Source organism: Mauremys mutica, chromosome 8, assembly GCF_020497125.1.
Source record: "Mauremys mutica isolate MM-2020 ecotype Southern chromosome 8, ASM2049712v1, whole genome shotgun sequence".
Lineage (NCBI taxonomy): Eukaryota > Metazoa > Chordata > Testudines > Geoemydidae > Mauremys > Mauremys mutica.
This window is the reverse complement of record NC_059079.1, coordinates 91,610,118-91,631,750: the sequence shown is the minus strand read 5'-3', so window position 1 is coordinate 91,631,750 and position 21,633 is coordinate 91,610,118. Positions and strand designations below refer to the sequence as shown.

General features: G+C 39.1%; 1 protein-coding gene across 3 annotated transcripts in view; it reads right to left on the bottom strand.

Annotated features, from left to right (window-relative positions):
• Positions 1-21,633, bottom strand: part of CPEB4 (cytoplasmic polyadenylation element binding protein 4) — a 94,565-nt gene that overhangs the window by 46,533 nt on the left and 26,399 nt on the right. For all 3 annotated transcript variants that reach the window (XM_045028539.1, XM_045028541.1, XM_045028540.1), the window contains one exon: positions 724-897. In XM_045028539.1, the coding sequence (XP_044884474.1) occupies positions 724-897 (174 nt within the window). The remainder of the gene's footprint in view (positions 1-723; positions 898-21,633) is intronic.

Here is a 21,633-nt window from a genome sequence, read left to right as displayed (position 1 = left end):
TAAAATCAATATATTTGAAAATGTAGAAAAAACATCCAAAACATTTAATAAATTTCAATTGGTATTCTAATATTGTTTAACAGTGCGATTAAAACTGCAATTAGTGATTTTTTTTCCAAATGTGATTTTTTGAGTTAATCATGTGAGTTAACTACGATTAATTTACAGCCCTAATAGAAACCAATTTATTTCTGTCACAAGATTTGTATTTTCTCAATGTTGAAAGTTTTTGATCTAGATTAGATACAACAGCCTTAAGCATTTGAGGCATTGCATCCATCTGTCAAGACCACAGCTGCTGACCAAAGAACATTTCTATGATAATCTCATAAACATGAAGGTCTTCGCATGGCCAGCTCCCTAAAACAGATCTGCCCCTTTTTATGGTCTAGGTCTGGGCTATATACAATTAAACGGAGGGGCTGGCGAAAGAACAGATTTATCACACAAACGTTAGAGCACATTAAGTCCTCATTCTCAAATTCATAACCGAAGCTCTATTCCTTTTTAAAGAGCTCATATTTTTATCTTTTAGTAGCAAAGCAGTTGTAGAGACAGGGCTAATGGGAACAGCAGGTGTTCAGTGCTGCTCAGGATCTGGCCAACAATTTGTTAAAAAAAAAATCTATCATCATTCTTTAGTTTGTTAACAACAGGGTCCATTCTATAGTTTATCATTAAGTCGAAATGGATTGTTCTGACTGAGCTTGTTTCTGAAAATACCTTCATCGATATCTGGTGGCAGTCCACCTACGAACACCTTGCGGGAATACCGTTCCACTCTTTCTCCATTTTGGTGAGAGAAGCAGTGTGGTGATCCTAAGCCACTATGAAGAGTTTGATCCCCACGTCCATCATCCAAGAACCCGTCTTCCATTGGAAACAGTGAAGACTGACCTAAAAAAAAAAAGAAGGGAAAAACCCCCATACTAATAGGACAAAGAACATACCATTTAATTATTATTAAAGAAATAATGTTCAATATTAGCAGTACATCTTCTTGTACTCTTCCCCTTTAATGAGTAATGGGAAGACTAGAAACATGATCATTTTGATATTCTGCCTATTTCATTTAACCTTACCATTTCTAGGTCTACAACAATCCTAACGCCTTGTTAATTACACAGCTACAGAAAGAGGCAGTATCTTTTATTAGAGAAAAAGTGTAACAAAACATTTTAAAAGGTCCTGAAAATCCACAATCTTTCCACAGCTAGAACTCATCTTAGCTCATTTTTGAGAAGTTTTGCAATTGCTATTGCCTAATTCTCCTGCCTGTTTTTTATGTAAGTCATATTTTTAAAAGACTTGCCACAGAAAGGAACATTATATAACCACAATTATTTTGTAGAGACTGTCCTGATTGTATATACATAACTAAAAATCTAGGACGCATACCATTTCTCAAGCAACAACTTCTTACACGCACAAGGTAATTTCACAGTACAGATGAAAAAAGGATACCCACACCAGCTAAATACATTAATCTTTTAGGTCACTCAATATCAAAACAAACACAAACCATACTCTTGTAGATAACAAGAGCACTTTGATAAAAGCAGTAAGACCCACTGTAATTTCCTGTGAATGATGACTGAAGACTCATTTAAGAAACGTGTCATTCTTGGAGCAGATCAACTTTACTGAGATATTGTACAAGAAGATTCATTCATTAACTCGTTTTCTAACATGTTGCAAGCATTCTTCCTCTATTGAGACAGTCACGTCTTTTTGCTGTAACACTTTTTGTGCATATTCCTTTACTAAAGATCTTTAATTTACAAACGCAGTTGTCTAACACAATACATATGAATGCACACAAACTGATCCCTGCAATATTACTACTCCTTATTACAAAATACAATAAATAGAGTCACAACATATCTTGGCCAGTCCTCCACTAATACACACATTGGAAAAAGCAAGCAAATAGATGTAAGGTATGTAAAGGCTTCTAGAATAATTTTTCATTTGCCTACAGTTTGCTATATGGGGATGATATTTCAGAATTCACTACAATCTATAAAAATGGCTATCAGTGCCATTAATTTATCTTCTTTTGTTATCCTTCATTTGCACTGTTAAATAGGTTACATACATTTACTTGATTTTAAATTAAATCTAATTATTAGAGACTGCAGATTTGACCACCTCTGAAATTCAGACATTCTATGCAAAGTCAAAGTCTAACAGAGATCACACTTCACCAATTTTCTTCCTTAATCTACTAAATTAATATATTCAGAAAATTAAAGAACTCAATACTGACCCAGTCTTAGTTTCAGTATTCAACAATCTATTTTTTAAAATGTCTTTTACTCAAGTAACCCTTTGAAAACTGACAAAATGGAATCACACCCACTTTTAGGATTAAGTTTCTACCATTATAGCTTTCAAGGCTTTACAGTGGTTTCTCTCTTTATCTGGTGCATTATCCCTTTTCATTTGTCTTGTCTATTAAGACCCAAATCCTGTAGACAATTATGCATGGGAGTAACTTTGAATATCTAGGTAGTCATGATGAACACAACCACACACCAATATGCATAAACTTATTCAGTATGTGTGTTTACAGGATCCGAGCCTTTGACTATAAATCCAATGGGACAGGGCCTATATTCAGGGCCCAACACAACTGTCAGCACTCAAATACAAGTAATAGGAATCACTTCTACAGAGTTGTCATTCATAAACAAACACAAGAGGAAAAGAACAGCATTTTAGCTCTCCCAAGTAGTAATTCATGTAGATGACACTTAGCTACAGGATTATGCTCATCTCAACCTAGGTAGTACTATTCTGGGGAGATATTTCATTCAGTTAAAATGTTTACCACATCATGCAGACAAACTAGTAAGTAAGCTTGGGTTAAAGTGATGGTTTCACATCTTATCTTTTTAGGTTGCTTTCTAATAACAGCTTAGTGCTATGTGCGCCATGAGACATTGTCAACATTAGAAAATTAAAGAGGAATATTGTTACCTCGCCTTCTCCCATATGTCCTTGCTGCATGTTAAATGAGAAAGAAAACAGCCTTTCAAACATTGTTATAAGGACCAAAAGATCTAGTATCATCTCCTTTATACTAGCTTAGTGGTTCTCAAGCCTTTCCATACTGCAGACCACTTAAAATGGTGTCCACAAGATTATCTCCCCCCACACCCCAATCCCACACCTTCCCTGCACCACTCTGTTTGGTTACACAAATTAACATTACATCTGCAAAGGAGAGAAGCATAGTAAAGAGACTTGCTTTTTAATACAATTCTTTTAGCATCTGGGTTACATCCTTATTTAGTATGTGTGCTCTTTACTGCTCTCCCTGGATGTATGACTTGATTAGTAATGGATCATCCCTCATTGTACTAGGCACTAAAGTTACTTGACACTGATTTTGCCATCCTGTGTGTTCCCTACCCCTCCAATTTTAGTGCCTCCTAAATTTGATCACGAGAATTTACAGGAAAACTCTTGATAAAAGACATACCGGATACAAAAAGGTGCCTGAATGTTTTGTTTTGTTTTTAAGTTAAGGTTGCCAAAAAGCCAGCACAAACGCTAAGAGAGTCCTTGATTAACTTACTACTAACAAGAAACTTTACTGCTGCAAAACTGACAGACAGTCACAGTGGTGAAGTGTAACAGCTTCGTGGGCCACTGGCCTCCGCACACCTCCAGAGATCTATGGACTACAGTTCAAGAACCTTATGCACTCCCTTATTAAAACTGATGTATATACATGGTAGCTACAACTACTGTGCTCCCTCCCTTTTTTGTGTGCACCTTTTTGGGATGAAAGTGGAGAACATTCTACTGCCAAAATAATTAACTCATTCCCCACTCAAAATTACACTTAAAAATAATAATGTAGTCCAAATCCTCAACAGATAGGAAAACAACTCGGTTCCAAAGTCTGAATTTCCTGGAGAGTACTATAAAAAGTTCTGAATATATCACGAGTTTTATTTTCTTTCCTCATTTAGAATTAATCTTGCAGACCCACAAGTAGCTACAGCTGGGGTGGGCAAACATTTTGGCCTAAGGGCCACATCGGGCCCGCCGTAGTTTGCTACAGCATCTAAATGTTTTAAACCCCCTACAAGTCATGGGTATTTAACCCATGTGCAAGAAACCATATCGATTCAGTTTACTTAGGTGTTTATTTTACATTTACTTCACTGATCCTTTTCTAATGGGGACATTCGACACACAATCCCAATGAGAAAGTATAGCTAAGCACTGGTCCTCAGTTGAGAATATAGCCACAAGTGCCTGGCACATATTTCCTGCTAAAAACGGTAGCTTACATTTTGAGGTCTTTACAAGTACAATTTCTGTATAGTAATTAATACTGCTTTTTTGAAGTAAGAAATCTAATGTGCTCCTATAGCTCCTAAATGAGTGAAAAGCTATGACAAGCTTTTTTCCATGCAATGACCTTGCCAGTTGCTTTGCATACTGGACAGAGAGCTCAGAAGCTTTTGTACATTTAAGAATCTAAAGTGGTTTCAAAGTGTACCCTGTCTATAAAACCATAAAATCCTGTGGTCTGTAAATTGCTAACAAAACCAAAACATACACAAACTCACTTATCTCGTGCACTGACTCCTGAAAACTAGCTATTCAACATAGCTGTAATTCCTGAGACGGGCCTATGTGACACAGAGATGTAAGTCAGCAGATTCCTTGCTGCTTTGCCACCTGTATCATTACAAGCCACGTTTTCTCAGCATTACCAGTATAAAAATGCAGTTCAGCAACTAGCTGTTGGCATTTCCAGTACAGAATATTGTTGAGCAGATTCTGAGACCCAACCCTATTTTTCAGACAGCAAGCCTCTCCCCTCCCCCCCCAACACACCGGTCTTCCCTCCCCAAAAAAGGAAATACAAGATACATTCAAAAATCACTCATTATGCCTGGAATCTGGGGGTTTTTCTGGTTTGTTTTTTTAATTAAAAATATAGCAGTTTTCCATTGTAGTTTTCCAAATTTATTTAATCTAATCCACTCTATTTTTGACATTTCAAAATATTCCTTAGGAGCCACAGATTTTATTTTATTTTGTAAAGATATCCCAAGGAAACACAAACCATGACTGCCTTTTGGGCTCAGAGCCCATTATGTCCCAGTATTTTGTGCACTTTTGGGGAGACTGAAGAACTGCTGGACTAAAACTTACTAAAGCCTTATTCGGTACATGACTTTCATTATTTACTTTACAGAAATCTGTGCTTTGAAACTGTACTAGCTAAAAAAACAGGAGTACTTGTGGCACCTTAAAGACTAACAAATTTATTTTAGCATGAGCTTTCGTGAGCTAAAGCTCACTTCTTCGGATGCATAGAATGGAACACACAGACAGGAGATATTTATACATACAGAGAACATGAAAAGGTGGAAGTATGCATACCAACAGGCAGAGTCTAATCAATTGTATGGTATGCATACTTCCACCTTTTCATGTTCTCTGTATGTATAAATATCTCCTGTCTGTGTGTTCCATTCTATGCATCCGAAGAAGTGAGCTTTAGCTCACGAAAGCTCATGCTAAAATAAATTTGTTAGTCTTTAAGGTGCCACAAGTACTCCTGTTTTTTTTTGCGGATACAGACTAACACGGCTGCTACTCTGAAACCTGTACTAGCTAAGATTCAGCTCAAATAAAGCCTTCTTTAAGGAAACAGTTACCAGTGGTGCAAAGTCCGTCTCCTAGTTCTTGGATAAAAGAAGACCTGTCTATATAGTTAGCACTAAAAAATAAGATCACTTCAGTGTTATTTTGTACAGCTTCTTCTTCACTGATAACCCTAGTTTTTCTTGAATTCCTCTAAAATTTAAGTTAAAAACAACATCAAGGGCTTGGCTCATACCCAAGAAAGTTGGGTGAAGGCTGAAACTTCATCTTTAACTCATTTAATTTTGCCAGAAAATTGCAATATACTGTTATATTGCATGTAAGTTCACCCACTGCTCTGCCATAACATCTGTATCACCTAGACCAGTGGTACCCAAACTTCGTGTGTCATGGTTCCCTGTAATGTAATCTGTCTGCCTTAGCCGGGCCGTGGCCTGGACTGCGAGATGGGGCCTCGGTTGGGGCAGGAAGGCATTCCCTCCCTGCCTCCTGTGGGGGCTGGCCCAGGGCTGCAGCTGGGACCGTGAGATGGGGCCTAGACTGGGGACAGGAATGGGGATGGAGCAGTGCTAGGTGGTGCTCCCTCCCGGGACCATGAGATTCGGCCCCTGCTGGGGACGGAGCTGGGAGCAGGAGTGGAGCCATGGCTGGGAGCTGCAGGCAGGCTGGGGCCATGTCCAGGAGCAGAGTCAGGTGGCGCTCCCTCCCTGCCCCATGTGGGGCCTGGCCTAGGGCCTCTCCACGCTCCCCCGGAATGTTCCTCCTCTCCACCTAAGGAGAGTACCACTACAGTTTGGGGACCACTGATATAGTTTTTATATATTTATATATATATATATATTTATATATATATATATATTTATATTTATATATATATATATATATTTATATATATATATATATATATTTATATATTTATATATTTATTTATTTATATTTATATATTTATTTATTTATTTATTTATTTATTTTACTGTTATTAGCCCAGGAAAAATTTTTCCCAAGAAAGTAAGGGGTAAGCAACTTAGTCTAAAACCAGTCATTTCCGGTCTTCTGCCCCCTCAATGTCCCCAATCACCTTCCTTAATTTGAGTACAGTATGATATTTGCACTTCCTCATCTTCAAGGCACTCCTCAATGAGTCCATTTAGATCCTTGTCTCCTCATACATCTCCCACCTTCACTCCCTCAAGCCCATGTAAGACTTTCAATGGTTCCTTTTGTCTACTGGCATCTCCATGCCACCTGTCATGCCTAGTATAGTCTCCAACATATGTCAAGCTCCCTCCATCTTCTTTTAGAAGCTTCAGCAAGAGGAGTATGTAGTATTACATTATGTGCTACCAATGGGCTCAGCCCTGTATGACACACAGATAGTCATTGCCTCAGAGATCTCACAATCTAGAAGACAGCCCAACAGGAGAAAATACACTGGAGAATATAGATAAAAGGGTCACCTTAAATTTAAAGTTCCTTAAATCCCAAACCTGCAACAAACACTGTGCGGGAGAAACCCTGAGCCCATGCAGAGCCCCTCATGATTTATGTGGGGCTCCTAAAAGATATCCACTCATATGGAACAACTTGCAGGATTGGGGCCCTAATGAATTTGGTTTTATGTGTGGGTTGAATGAGGACTTGAATGAGAAGGCCAGCAGCCTAGCATTGGGAGGCTGTTCCATGTAAAAGAGGCAACATGTAAGATAGCACAAAGTTGGGAGTTGGACTGACACACAAGCTCCATTTAGCACACCAAACTCACTGATCACACACCACCCTGTCTGCCTAACACTACATCTACACTAGGAAAACAAAATATATATTTTTATACATGTTCTCTAACTCTAATTAAAATCCTAATTTAGACAGGGAAACTATGTTAGCTAGTCAAAATAAACCCTGAGGGGGCAACCTAAGATTTACATTGACCAACATGCGTTTTTTTAAAAAAAAATCACAATTGCTTTGTCTACATCAGGATTTTAATAAGTGTCAGCTAGCATGTTAAAAAAACCAAAAAAAAAACACCCTTTTTTCCTAGCCACGACCTAAATGACACTTTTCTATCTTGTAGAGTACTGTACCCACGTATGCCTTCAGTTTTGAAGGTCCTTAAGACAGCTATTCTATTCTTTGCCTAGCACACCAACCAACATAAGGCACTTGCCACTTTCTACTATAATATGCTTATTATATCCATAATATGCTTTCTTTTTTCATTTTTTAATTCTGACACTGAAATAAACCAGCTTCATTAGTAAGTTTCTAGTTAATTTGAGGTCTTCAAGCACTAGGACAAGGGTAGGCAACCTATGGCATGTGTGTCAAAGGCCGCACGCAAGCTGATTTTCAGTGGCACTCACAATGCCTGGGGTCCTGGCCACCGGTCTGGGGGGCTCTGCATTTTAATTTAATTTTAAATGAAGCTTCTTAAACATTTTAAAAACCTTATTTACTTTACATACAACAATAGTTATATATTATAGACTTATAGAAAGAGACCTTCTAAAAACGTTAAAATGTATTACTGGCATGTAAAACCTTAAATTAGAGTGAATAAATGAAGACTCTGAACACCACTTCCGAAAGGCTGCCGACCCCTGCACTAGGATAATGCTGAGGCTGCAAATAAATGCTTATTTTAAAAATAAAAAGGATAAACATTCCCACTGAGCTTAGATTTATAATCAAGTTTTTACACAACCTGACTATAGTGGCAAATGTGACCCAACAGCATCTGTTTTAACAAGAATCATTTCTATTGCTAAGAAAAATAATAGGTCATAAAAGTGAATATCACTTATTACCAGGGGAGGGGTTGGTATTCACTCTCAACCTATATTAGGGCCAGAATAAAGTGTCAGATCAATCTCTAACAGCCTCGAATTTTGGAGAAGCTCTGAACCAAATCTGAACCTGCTGATGCAGAGCCAGGGAAACAGGGATAATTACAGAAAACTAACTCCCAAAATACAGGGTGGATAAAAATCAATTATTTTTTAAAAAAAAAAAGCTCATCATGGAATAGGGAATTTATATATATTCATGTAATGTTTAAGAAAAGTTTTCTAAGGCTTTGGCTACACTTGCATTTCAAAGCGCTGCCGCGGCAGCGCTGCCGCGGCAGCGCTTTGAAGCGCTAAGTGTAATCAAAGCACCAGCGCTGGGAGAAAACTCTCCCAGCGCTGTCCGTACTCCACTTCCCTGTGGGGAATAACGGACAGCGCTGGGAGCGCGGCTCCCAGCGCTGGGGCTTTGACTACACTGGCGCTTTGTAGCGCCGCAATTTGCAGCGCTGCAGAGGGTGTGTTTTCACACCCTGCTGCAGCGCTGCAAATTTGTAAGTGTAGCCAAGCCCTTAATGAGTTCCAATAGTTCATGGATTAGGGACCCAATTTAATGGGGTTCCAAGGGTTTCTGTATAGATTTAGATTAAGCTTTCTATCTACCCAATGGGACTCAGTGCTCAGTCTAGAAGAGACCATCAGAGATGCTTAGTTTTGCAGTTCTCAAACTGTGGATTTGTGTCTCCAGAGGTAACAGCAAAAATGTTTGTAAGTAAATAATATACAGAGGTGAGAAATAACAGATCTCAACCCTACTGTCCCTCTGCAAATTTGTGTACACAGAGGCAATCCCTTACTTCTCTCTAAAAGTGCAATGAATAGAAGATTGCTGTAAGTGGAATAAGTGGACAAGGAGAAGTCTGGAGATAAACGTGAGAGGAGAGGGACAGGCGGTAGAAACAAAAGTGAAACAGATTGAGCAGCATATTCCAGAAGTCTTGAGGTCTTTCTAAGCGTAGCCTTCATTGATTTGAGATCTACCATACTATTCTCTCACTAGAAGGGAAAACCTATAATTGCAGCAGGCTGTAAAATAGACCCAGTTTGGGAATATTTTAATGAAGTTCCTCTACCTGTGGGTAAGACAGGCATGCGAGCAAAATGCAAACAGTGCAAAAAAGAAATGCAAGGCCTGGTTGCCTAAATGAAACAACATCGTGAGAAGTGTTCCTTCTCAGGAGGAAACTGCGTTGAAGATGATGAAAGGAACATGTCTGAACATGCAGGATCTTCAGGTTGGTAAACATTATTTCATACTTCTTTCTTAAGGACTGCCTGTCTTCCTTCTGGACTATTCTTGAATTCTCATGTTTGAGCAAAAAAAAAAAAATAGTTACTCTATGGTACTATCATTTTAGATGCAGTTGTGATAAAATAATAAATAGCTGAAATAGGCAGATCTTCCTTTTACAATTTCACCTTTAAAGTAGTTCTGAGTGTCAGTGAATGCAATGAGTAATACTAAATGAGCAGTATGGTAATAATTAAATAACTGCATTGACTTATTTTGTTTAAGAGGATCCATCCTCAACATACAGGATTCTGAAGACTAACCACCTTTAAGATCACCATCATTTTCTATAGTTTCAGAGTTATCTGCCAATGATAGTGTTTCAGTCACATCATGTTGGTAACATAGCCACAGTATATCACCAGTATATCATAGCCCAAAACAAAACCAAAAAACCCTACATAATCCAGAAACAACCATAGATACGTTTGTGATAAGAATCAGCAGATTACAAAAAGAGGTAACTGATGAAAAAATTGCCCGGTTTGTTTATGCAACAAACTCTTTGCCATATGATTGGGAACCCACACTTCATTAACATGATTCAGTCATTACGACCAGGATACAGTCCACCCAACAGAGCAGATGTCGCAGGAAAATTGCTGGATAAAGAGTATGAAAGAGAAATTGAGCAGTGTGCAAAAGGTCTAGAATGTAAAATTGTTAACCTGAGTCTTGATGGGTCGAGCAATGTCCACAATGATCCTGTTGTATGTGCTTGTGGGACAACAGAAGAAGGTAATGTCTTCCTTACAGAAACAATTGATACATCAGGAAATGCACACACAGCAGAATACTTACAAGAAGCAGCAGTAAAAGCTATAACAAACTGAATAAAAAACTCTAATGTCTAGTATGCAGCTTGGTCACAGACAATGCTGCAAATGTATCCAAGATGAGAAGAAATTTAGAAGAGTCCCAAGCTAATAACATATGGTTGCAGTGCTCATTTGATAAACTTCCTAGCCAAAGACTTCAGTGTTCCAGAAATAAAGGCCAATGTTGCTGAAATTGCAAAATACTTCCATAACCACCGCTTTGCAGCAGCTGCTCTGAAAAAAGTGGGAGGAACCAAGCTAACTCTCCCACGAGATGTGGGATGGAACTCAGTAGTGGACTGTTTTGAGCACTATATCAAGAACTGGCCTAATCTGATGACAGTTTGTGAACAAAATAGTGAAAAAAATAGATGGCACTGTCACAGCCAAAGTTCGTAACATTGGGCTTAAGAGAAATGTTGAACACATGCTGAGTGCCCTGAAGCCTATTTCTGTAGCCTTGAACAAAGTGCAGGGAAATAACTGTTTTATTGCTAACGCTGTTGAAATTTGGAAGGAACTGAGTGACATCTTAAAGAGAAATATGCAATGACAATTAAAACAATTAAAATTAAATTTAAAATTAAAAACAATTTTAACAAAAACAAACCTGATTTTAAAAAACTTGAATGTTTAACTAAATTCAAAAATTCATATGCTTGTTTTATTAAAATATTATATGTCTGCTGTTGAAAAAAATCCAGAATACATAACACTGTTGCTTTAGTTAAATAACACAATTTAAATATCTGTCTGGTGATGTTCTCCTCCCAGTACAGCATGGCAAGAAAATCCTCCAAATATTAATGATTAACCTGTTGAATTGGAGATAGTTCACCTCCCAATGACTTCATAAAGATCTGCTTCAATTATCTTTGGTAAATTAAATAACCAATCATTCATTTTCTGACATAGCTGTAAAACTAATCTTAAAACTTTTCAAAATAAATCACTTCAAAAATGTATAGTGTGTATTTTTTAAAAATGAAACCTACATCCATCTGAGTTATGAAGGATATGTATTAAGGTTATAACCAGTGGTTCTCAAAGCTGGTCCGCCGCTTGTTCAGGGAAAGCCCCTGGCACGCCATGCCGGTTTGTTTACCTCCCACGCCCGCAGGTTCGGTTGATCGCGGTCCCACTGGCCGCAGTTCGCCGTTCGAGGCCAATGGGGGCTGCGGGAAGCGGCACAGGCTGAGGGATGTGCTGGCCGCCCTTCCCGCAGCCCCCATTGGCCTGGAGCAGCGAACTGCGGCCAGTGAGAACCACTGGTTATAAAAACCAGCAAGAACACACTTATGTAGAAATCCATGATTAAATCATGGGGGGGGTCATCATTTGCAAAATTCTTACATTTTGACAGGGTGAATTTGATTTAAATCAAATTGATTTGAATTATGATTGATTTAAATCACTAGTCAGGATTTAAATCAATCAATTTAAATCAAATTCGCCCTGTCAAAATGTAAGAATTTTGCAAATGGTGACCCCCATGATTTATTTTTTAATGAGTAAATATATAATTAAAAACAAAAGACAAAAGATATGAAGTGTATCATGCAAAGACTAAACACCCAGGGTTCAGAAACATATCAGCCTAGAGGCACCACTCTGAAGCCTTGTTCTCCTGAATCTTAGTTTTAATTTTAAAAAATTACAGTCTCTAGCTGTTATTATGAAGAAGTGCTCTGTTTAATAGTTTTTACGTAATCAGATATGGATATGCCTGTGTGAATCTGCAAAGAGCCTGGAACAACAGCTCAGAGAAGTGTGAACTGCCCCATCCACCTCACTAAGGAATTAAATTACTACCACTGGACATCTGAGTTAAGTGTCAACATTGTTACTCATTTTATTCCTCACATAAGAAAGGAGAGAGAGGATTGCAGATTTGTAGTTTACTGAGAGACATGCCATTTTGGTGCCACCAATGGGTAACATTTGGGATATACCACCATTCCTTCTCCTTAAATCAAAGAGCCAAGTCCAAGGAACCTATAGCAGAATCCACAGGCATATTCAAAAATTCTATGGCCTGAAGGAACCACTGACCTAGTCTGACCTCCTGCTTGACACAAACCATAGAACTGCCCCCTAAAATAATTGGTTTGAACTAGAGTATGTGTTTTACACAAACATCCAGTCTTGATTTTAAAATGCTGGTGATGGAGAATCCACCACAAGCCTTGGTAAATTGTTCCAATGGTTAAATTACCCTCATTGTTATAGATTTCCAATCTGAATTGGTCCATCTTCAACTTCCAGATGCAGGATCTTGCGGTTACATTGAAGAACACAAATATTTTCCTCCAGTGGGGATTTGTAAACGGATCAGATTATCCCTTAACCCCCTTTTTGTCCAGTTAAACAGGTTGAACTCCTTGAGTCTATCACTATAAAGCATGTTTCCAATACTTTAATCATTCTCTCCTCTGAAGCCCCACCAAGGAGGAGCAAAGCTCAAAGACCCCAGTGGAGCTCAGAGAGCACACATAATTTGAACATCTGTACAATCTACAATGAATCGTGACTAATTTTGGCAACTCACATGGGAGTTTATTTGTAGGCAAGAGTAGGGAAAAGTAACACCACTTCCCTGCCACATGACCCCAAAAACAAGCATCCAAAAAAACCCTTATTACCTCCTATACTACCTATACTACCACTGCTGAAATCTGAGAAGCTGGAAAGCTTGTATTTAAAGGCCAACCTACATATGCTTAGTACTATACTATACTGAGCACCATATACTAAACTGAATGTTTAGTACTATACTGTTAGTGCAGGCCCTAAAATTCAATATTTAAGAGTGACCAAGCTGGGCTGCCCAAATGACTCATTGTTTGTAAGTTCTCTCTAATGCAGTGATATTTTGCTACTAATTTCTCAACAAATAACTTGATTTTACACTGAAGTGTTTGAATCTGTCCTTTATTATACAAGACATAAGTTGCACCACTGGCAGGTGAAAGCCTGGGGACAGAAGATCACTCAAAAGAGAACAAGGACCCACCCCAAAATCAGCCGTCATTTAAAAAATATTAGAGGTGTGAACAAGCTTTAAAACAGAGTCAAAGCAGGGGATAGGAAGGTTGCCTCTAGAAAAAAATATACTGTACATTTATTGCAATTCACTTTCACAGTTACTTCTCTGAATAGTTTTTTTTTTTTTTTTTAAAGATATGAAGATTCACTGCATTGGCTGGACAGTTTGTTTTCCATTTGAACAAGGATCTTCTTGTTGTTGGACTTGGGCCCTGACTGATTACCCAGAAAAGTTGTAGTGTGCTAAAATGACTAGACTCTTATTTCTATTTAACTTATCTGTTGTTTTCTGAGGAAGAAGATTACAATCTGACAGCCAGATTCTACCACTCATTCACGTTGCATAGCAACTTACTCCATGAGTAGTTCTATTATCTTTAAAGAGCCAGATTGAGATGATATTCCTACTCATGTTAAATAGTACCTTATACCATGAGGAGTTCCACAGAAGTCAAGGGGCAACTTGTGAAGTAAAGTACTAGTCAGCAGAAGTAAGATTTCCACTGATTAGAAGAATTATTTAATTCACAGTCTCATCAAATAAGAGGTAACCACTTCCCTTTTATACAACACTGTGTATGTCAGCTGAAAATTCCTGTCTTGGTTTGTACGGTATATACATGCTTTTTAAAACAGACAGCTTAAAATCAGAAGATCCCTTTTAATTACACAATCAAAAATGAATAATTAGCACAGAAGTTACTGTGAAAGACAAGTATGTATCCCTCAGTGATATTTTGCTATCTGTACAGAAAATAGCGTTTTAATGCCTCAAGATGTGATGAATACATCTTGGTCTACTACGAATCCTTGTTTTTGCTCTCTAAATGCATATTCTGTGTACTGCAGCATCACTGAAAACAATGCATTTTATGTTAACAGGTAGCCCTGAAGACTCCCTTAAAGCTAGCAAGGGAAACAGCAAGCATGAGTCAGATAAGATTGTACTTAAAAATATTAATATTGCAAGTTTAAGTATTTTAACTTGAGTTTACTACCAGGACTTCAGAGGAAAAAGAACTGGATAATGAATCCAATCTTTCTGAAATAGTGAGAGAATGGGATTCTGCTTATGCAAGCAAAAACACACCCATGGAAATAGGTATGCTGCTATACCAGCCCACCTCAGCTCAAGGCTAAAAGCAAGCTGCAAAATACTGTGGCCAACCTAGTATTAATGTACTTCTTGACATGCCAGGTTTATAAAATATTGCTTCATTTTTGTAATGACAGGATTATGGAGTGTGACCAATGAAGTTATTTTGAGTATTTGTATATTCCATTATAACTATATTTGAAGTTATTCTGGATATTTGTAGCAGACATTCATATTCCAGGTCAGATATTCATGTGTGTACATACTGGGCACCTATTTGATAAAATGGGCATTACAATAGAATGCTTATTTCCAAGAAAATTTTAACCAGATTTAGGATAGAAAATTTCATAAGTTGTCATAAGGCAAAATGAAAATGTCATTTTCATGCATTCCTAGGTTTTTGTTCTTAACTTGGATGGCTGGAAGACTTAGTTTGAATAGTGATGCCACATGATATACTGAAAGGGAACATGTAGGAGACTTTACATGACATGGATTTCTCATACAAGTCTTCAAACTTAGGACATTGGAGAAAGATGTGCATATTGTTTTGTAAAATAAATATTGGCATCAAATTCTAGGAATACAAGAAAACCCTTGTATACCTACAGGAAATTCACATAATATGAAGCACTATATAAAACTCCAAAAAGGTACCATAAATACAAAAGTAGGGTTTGTCTGGCTCCAGAATAAACAGCAGAGTGCCCTTCACATATACTGCTGTTGATCCTGCAGAATCCTAGGAGAAAGAGGTGTTTTGAAATTTTTCTCTTGTTTTATTATGAAAGAGCACAATACAATATTATAGTCACTGTGGAGACAGACAACACCTTGATTGGGAAGGTCTTGAGATTAAGATATTTCTGGATATTTTTCCTTTGGAAAGTTGAATGCAACTAATTAGATGAATCTACACAGTAACACACCGCCTCTTCAACTTGCCAACTGTTGGGAATAGGCTACATCCACCCTAATTGAATTGGTCTCGTTAGCAGTGATCCTCCATTTGGTAAGGCAACTCCCATCTTTTCATGTGCTGTATATTTTATACCTGCTTACTGTATTTTCCACTCCATGCATCTGATGAAATGGGTTATATCCCACGAAAGCTTATGCCCAAATACATTTGTTAGTCTCTAAGGTGCCACAAGGATTCCTCATTGTTTTTACTTTGTATACATTGAAGAGGAAATGCCAGGTCATAAGTTGGTGGTTTGAATGGAATAAACGGGCATGAGATTCTGAATACTCTACCTCCAAACGTAAGAAAGACTGTGCCACAAGCTTTAATCAGATCCCTTCCTAGATCTTTCTTGGGGCAAGCATGCTGGAGATCAAACTTGTACAGGTATTAGAAAACCAATGTGTTAAGCAGATAAGATCATATTGTAATAACGTTTCTGGTTTTTTTTTTGTGTGTTTTTTTGTGTTTTTTTTTTTTACAGTACTAGGGCAGGGGCCTTATTTGGTTTTAAATTCAAAGTTATCACACTATAGTCTATTTTATATTTCAACATTAAGCAACCTGTCTTCCAAATCCCTGCTGAATATAAACTTCCTCCGCAAAGCCTGTCAAGGTTGATCCTTCTGAAAAACATCAGCACTGTCTCACATTGTTTTCTACCAGTAGATGCTGAATTGTTTGTCTGATTTAGATTGGCTCTGTGCAGTAGGGAAAGAGATCCTCATTGTTCGTTTGGCACAGACCAGAACAATGACATTTTAATAATATTTTCTAATGAAGATATCTGGACATAAATTTTGGGGAAATCCTTATAGTTTAACATTTAACATTAATTGGGAATGCTCTGGAAAACTGAAGTTGAAATAAGTGGCTCTCATTTGTTAGGGCTTTAATCTGCCTATTCAAAGTTTCTCAATACTGAGCAGATTTTGTAATGTTATATTTCAATATATCACTGGGATCTAAGCAGAGAGAAATAAATGTCTTAGTCATTTATATAAATGAATCTACCATTTATTCCCCCTCCACCCCCGACAACACCACATTACTAGCATTAAGGCATCCTGCTTCTTGATATTAAAATGTGATTTTATGGACTGAACCCCAAAAGATGATCTGCATGCACTGCAGCCACCATATAACTACCAGAGATTATGAGCCAAATCTTGGTCACATTGACTACCATGGGACTAGGCTATAATGCACTTTACATTGTTCTTTGGTGTCAAACTGAGGTGTGCACTTCAATACTCTTCTGAAGTTTTGTCTCCAGTTTTTAAATCTGCTGTACATCCTAAACATATAATGTATCACGTTATCCAAAGTGTACCACTATCATTTCACAATTCGTGACATTATACCAGTTATTTCAATTGACTGAAGGGGAACATAATTTCAAGTTGATCTTATCTTTACACTTCCTTGGTGGTTCCAAGTGATAAAAATCAATTAACACATATATATTGGCGGAATGCTACAAAATCTCAGATTTGAACGGGTTAGATGATGTGACGGTGAAGTGTTATTGCTATATCCACTTTTATAAAATACAGAGATTCAAGGGGTTGGGTTTATGACACGGGGGGAGAAGAGAAAGATTATCACCTTTTAGAACGGATATATGCACTTATTTAAAAATGCTCATAAAATTGGGGTTGGGATTCAGGAGGGGGTGAGGGCTCTGGCTGGGGGTGCAGACTCTGGGGTGGGGCCAGAAAAGAGAAGTTCAGGGTACGGGAGGAGGCTCTGGGCTGGGGTCCGGGGGGAGGAGGGGGTTGAGGGCTTCAGCAAGAGGTGCGGGTTCTGGGGTGGGGCTGAGGGGTTTTGGGTGCAGGAGGGTGCTCAGGGGTTTGGTTGGCGGGGGGGGGAGATCAGCGTTGGGGCATGGGGTTGGGGCACAGGAGGGGATTAGGAGTGCAGGCTCTGAACAGCGCTTACCTCAAGCAGCTCCAGGAGGCAACGGCACATCCCCCCTCCGGCTCTGGCACAGCCAGGTGGCTCTGCGCGCTGCCCCATCTGCAGGCGCCACCCCTGCAGCTCCCACTAGCCGCAGTTCCCAGCCAACAGGAGCTGCGGGGGCGCTGCCTGCAGACAAGGCAGAGCCCCCTGGCTGCCCCTAAATGTAGGAGCCGGAAGGGAGACATGTTGCTGCTTCCAGGAGCTGTAGAGCGGCCCTCGACTCTGCTCCCTGGCTGGAGCAGGGCAAGCCCCAGACCCTGCTCCCCAGTGAGAGTTTGAGGGCTGGATTAAATCGGCTGGCAAACTGGATGTGGCCCATGGGCCGTCGTTTGCCCACACCAATCTACAGTCAGCTGGCAAAAGCGGTGTTATATGAAACTGATGGTCTTTATGGCCAAAGGGAAAGAGTAAGTAGGATGTCATATGCTACAGGTCCTCTTGGTGGAATACTTTTTTTCCAAGGGATTATTCTAATCTGTAATTTATCTTGCTAAACTGTTCGTGGATGAGAAAAGAAAAGGCATTTGGAAAAGCTGTAAAGCTTCTTCCCAGACCTCCCATTCATACTCCTAAATCACATTCACTATTCCTGGAGTCTTTATATAAGTATTTCTCCTCAAGCAGATGCTGGTCTATTCCCATACTAACAGCTAAACAATTTAAATAGATGGGCAGGTGGAACCCTTCCTATGATTTCATGAATAACTGGAAGTGCAATTCATGCACATGATTCACAGCAAGAGCTGGATTTATGTTGACATGTACTAGCATGCTGCAGGATTTAAACTAGCATGGATTTTTTATGGTTAATACTAGTAGGTTCAAATACACTTACTTTTGTCTGTGGAAGGAATGCTCACAGGGCAGTTTGGAATTTTACATGAGGTTTTTGTGTTTTTTTACAGCTTCCTCTTATTTCACTCCCAAAGCAACAAGTAAATGGTAGTCCCAGCAAAAGCAGCAGCAAACATACCCCAGCTGTTTGCAGCCAATGCTTCCCCATTTCTCATTTTCACAATAACGAGCAACGACAAGAGGGCTGTTATTTTACCAGCAGTAATTCATGTAGAAACTGGCTGTACCACACATTCTTCATCACATGTAAATTGCATCACAAAACTGGAATAATTCTCTTAAAAAAAAAACAGACTCCCCACTTGCCCTGTCAAGGTTTTGAATGGTTGCCTGCATGGAAGAGAGGCTTGGATACAACCAAAATTTTCCCAACAATTTAATTCTACTGAGGACAAGTGTGATACCTTGTTGAGTGTCTTTGCAGTTTTAACCCAGTACAGGGCTTTATTTGCCCAAACCTTTATCCTGTAACACTTACCACAGCTTGGAAACTTCCATGAAACATTACTACTCTTAGATGTTACTGGGACAAGGTTTTATACCCAACTTAAATATCTTAACTTATTTGATCACAAAAATTCCACATGTTCCAAGGACCAAATCACTCTTACAAATACCTACATGGCCTCATTACTGTCAGTGGCATTTCAAGGGTATAAGCCAAAGAATTTGTCTCATTTCTATGGCCTACTTTACAAAGGTGCTGAGCATCTGCAACTCTCACTGACTTCAACTGGAGATGTGGGTGCTCCACACATCTGGAAGTCAAGCCGTCGGTAGTAGATTTAATAAAACACAGCAATACAGCTAATCAGCTTGTATTCCACAAACAATGAAACAAACCACACTAGGATGATACCTATTTCTTAATAAGCATTTAAAATTTAAATTGCATGTTCATAGTCACCTAATTAAAAATTAGCTTAGCTTTATAGCGAATGTCCTCAGTTGCTAAAAAATTAAGTTTGGCACTATACAAGCTCAAATTCTAGATTTGAATTTTCTGGAATCTTAAAATTACAAGAGATCATAAATAAATGAACCATATGTAAGATTTCAGTCTGCTGAATCTCTTTTGCATATAAACACAGATCACCTAATACTGAAGTTATATTTATATTGTCTTTCTAAGAGTGCTATCATAATTAGTTTACACTATATTTTTAGAGATAAGAAGTGTAGCCATAAAGATATGCCAGAAGATTTAACCATTGGTTTAACTGTATACATGCTGCTAGCTTTTAAGAAGTGGAATACTGGCCCAGGTTCATATCAAGGTCTACATGATTTTCTTTTTAAATTAAATGAATGAATGGTATTGGATTGTAAGCATTTGTATAATTAAACTGACCCCAATATCACTAAAACTGTTCAACTTCTAAAGCAGGTATCAGAGTTCTCAAATCATGAGTCAAACACAACGAAAAGTGACCTGATAAGTGTACTTGCACTAATGCATAAGTTTGTTTATTCTTTCACTTAGGCAGAGAAGAAAACTTGTAGGAAATGTAAGTGTCTCAACAAGCAATGGATTTTAGCCAGTTATCCCCTGACAAACATCACAGGCATGCGGTCTCAAAACACATGACTTCTGTTTCCAAACTACTGTTGCCTGCTTCCTTTTTAAAATTCTAGGAAATGTATTAAAGACATTATTTAGGTTGCAAAGTCAAGAATTCAAAAGTAAGAAAGAGCACATTTATAGTTGCCTGTGCAACCTTAATTTGGCCCCCTTGCGCAAATGCATTATGATGCAGTCTTTAATTACATGATCGCCACAAAGTTGGGGGGGGGGGGAAAATTGTGCAGAGAATTAGGTGGCCAGAAGCCCCTGTGCATACTACATAGGGTGACCAGACAGCAAATGTAAAAAATCAGGACAGGAGGTTGAGGGTAATAGGAGCCTATATAAGACAGACCCAAATATCGGGGCTGTCCCTATAAAATCAGGACATCTGGTCACCCTAATACTACACAAACAGCCTCCTATACTATAATCAGCCATTTGGGGAGCTAAAGTTTGCTCCCCTATGCATCCTGGCTTCCACCCTAGAGGCCAAGAATCAACTCCACATTACAATGCCCAACCCTCCAAAGCAGAAAGACCTTTGTTCCTGGGTGACAATACACTGCACTACTTGGCCAACCTTATATGACAGTGTAAGTACAAATGGGTGAAGACCTACCTAGGGGCTTGGCTACACTTGCAGCTGTGCAGCGCTGGGAGTTAAAGCGGTCTTTGTACAGCTGTGTAGGGAAAGCGCTGGAGTGTGGCCACACTGACAGCTACCAGCGCTGCAGTGTGGCCACATTTGCAGCGGTGTTGAGAGTGGTGCATTATGGGCAGCTATCCCAGCGTTCAAGTGGCTGCAACGTGCTTTTCAAAAGAGGGGGGTGGGGTGGAGTGTGACAGGAAGCGTGGGGGAGAGAGAGAGAGAGAGTGTGGATTTTTGGAGCCAACACTGTCAGCTCCCTGCCTTGCAGATTCCGACCACTTCCCCGACCCCTCATTCACTCTTAAATGCAAATAGCCTTCAGACCAGATAAGCAGCTGCTCCGACGGACTCCCTTCCCCCCCCTCCCGCCATGCTGTTTCTCTCCTCAAGCAAACACTAGCTGTGGACATTCATCCCCCTGCCTACCTCATTCACAGCAAACAGTAGCTGTGTTTGTTTTTTAGATAAGCAGCTCCGGGAGCCCCGAGTCCACAACAAAACAAAGAGGCATCATAACAAAACAAAGAAAGTTCTTTAGTTAAAAGCATTATGGGAGAATTCCGGAGGTCAGTTACAGCGTAGTAAGATTAATCACTGTTTACACTGGCACTCCAGCGCTGCAGCACCAGTGCTGCAGTCGTTATTCCCCAGGCAGAGGTGGAGTACATGCAGCGCTGTAGCCAGGGAGATACAGAGCTCTATGTGCCTTGCAAGTGTGGACGGTGAGTGAGTTGCAGTGCTGTAAAGCCACCACCAGCGCTGCAACTCTCCAGTGTAGCCAAGCCCTAGGTGTTATCATATAGGATCAGGAGAAAGCACTGTGGAAAAGCTTGCTATTTTATCATTACTAGGACCCTACCAAATTCACAGCCCATTTTGGTCAATTTCATGGTTATAGGA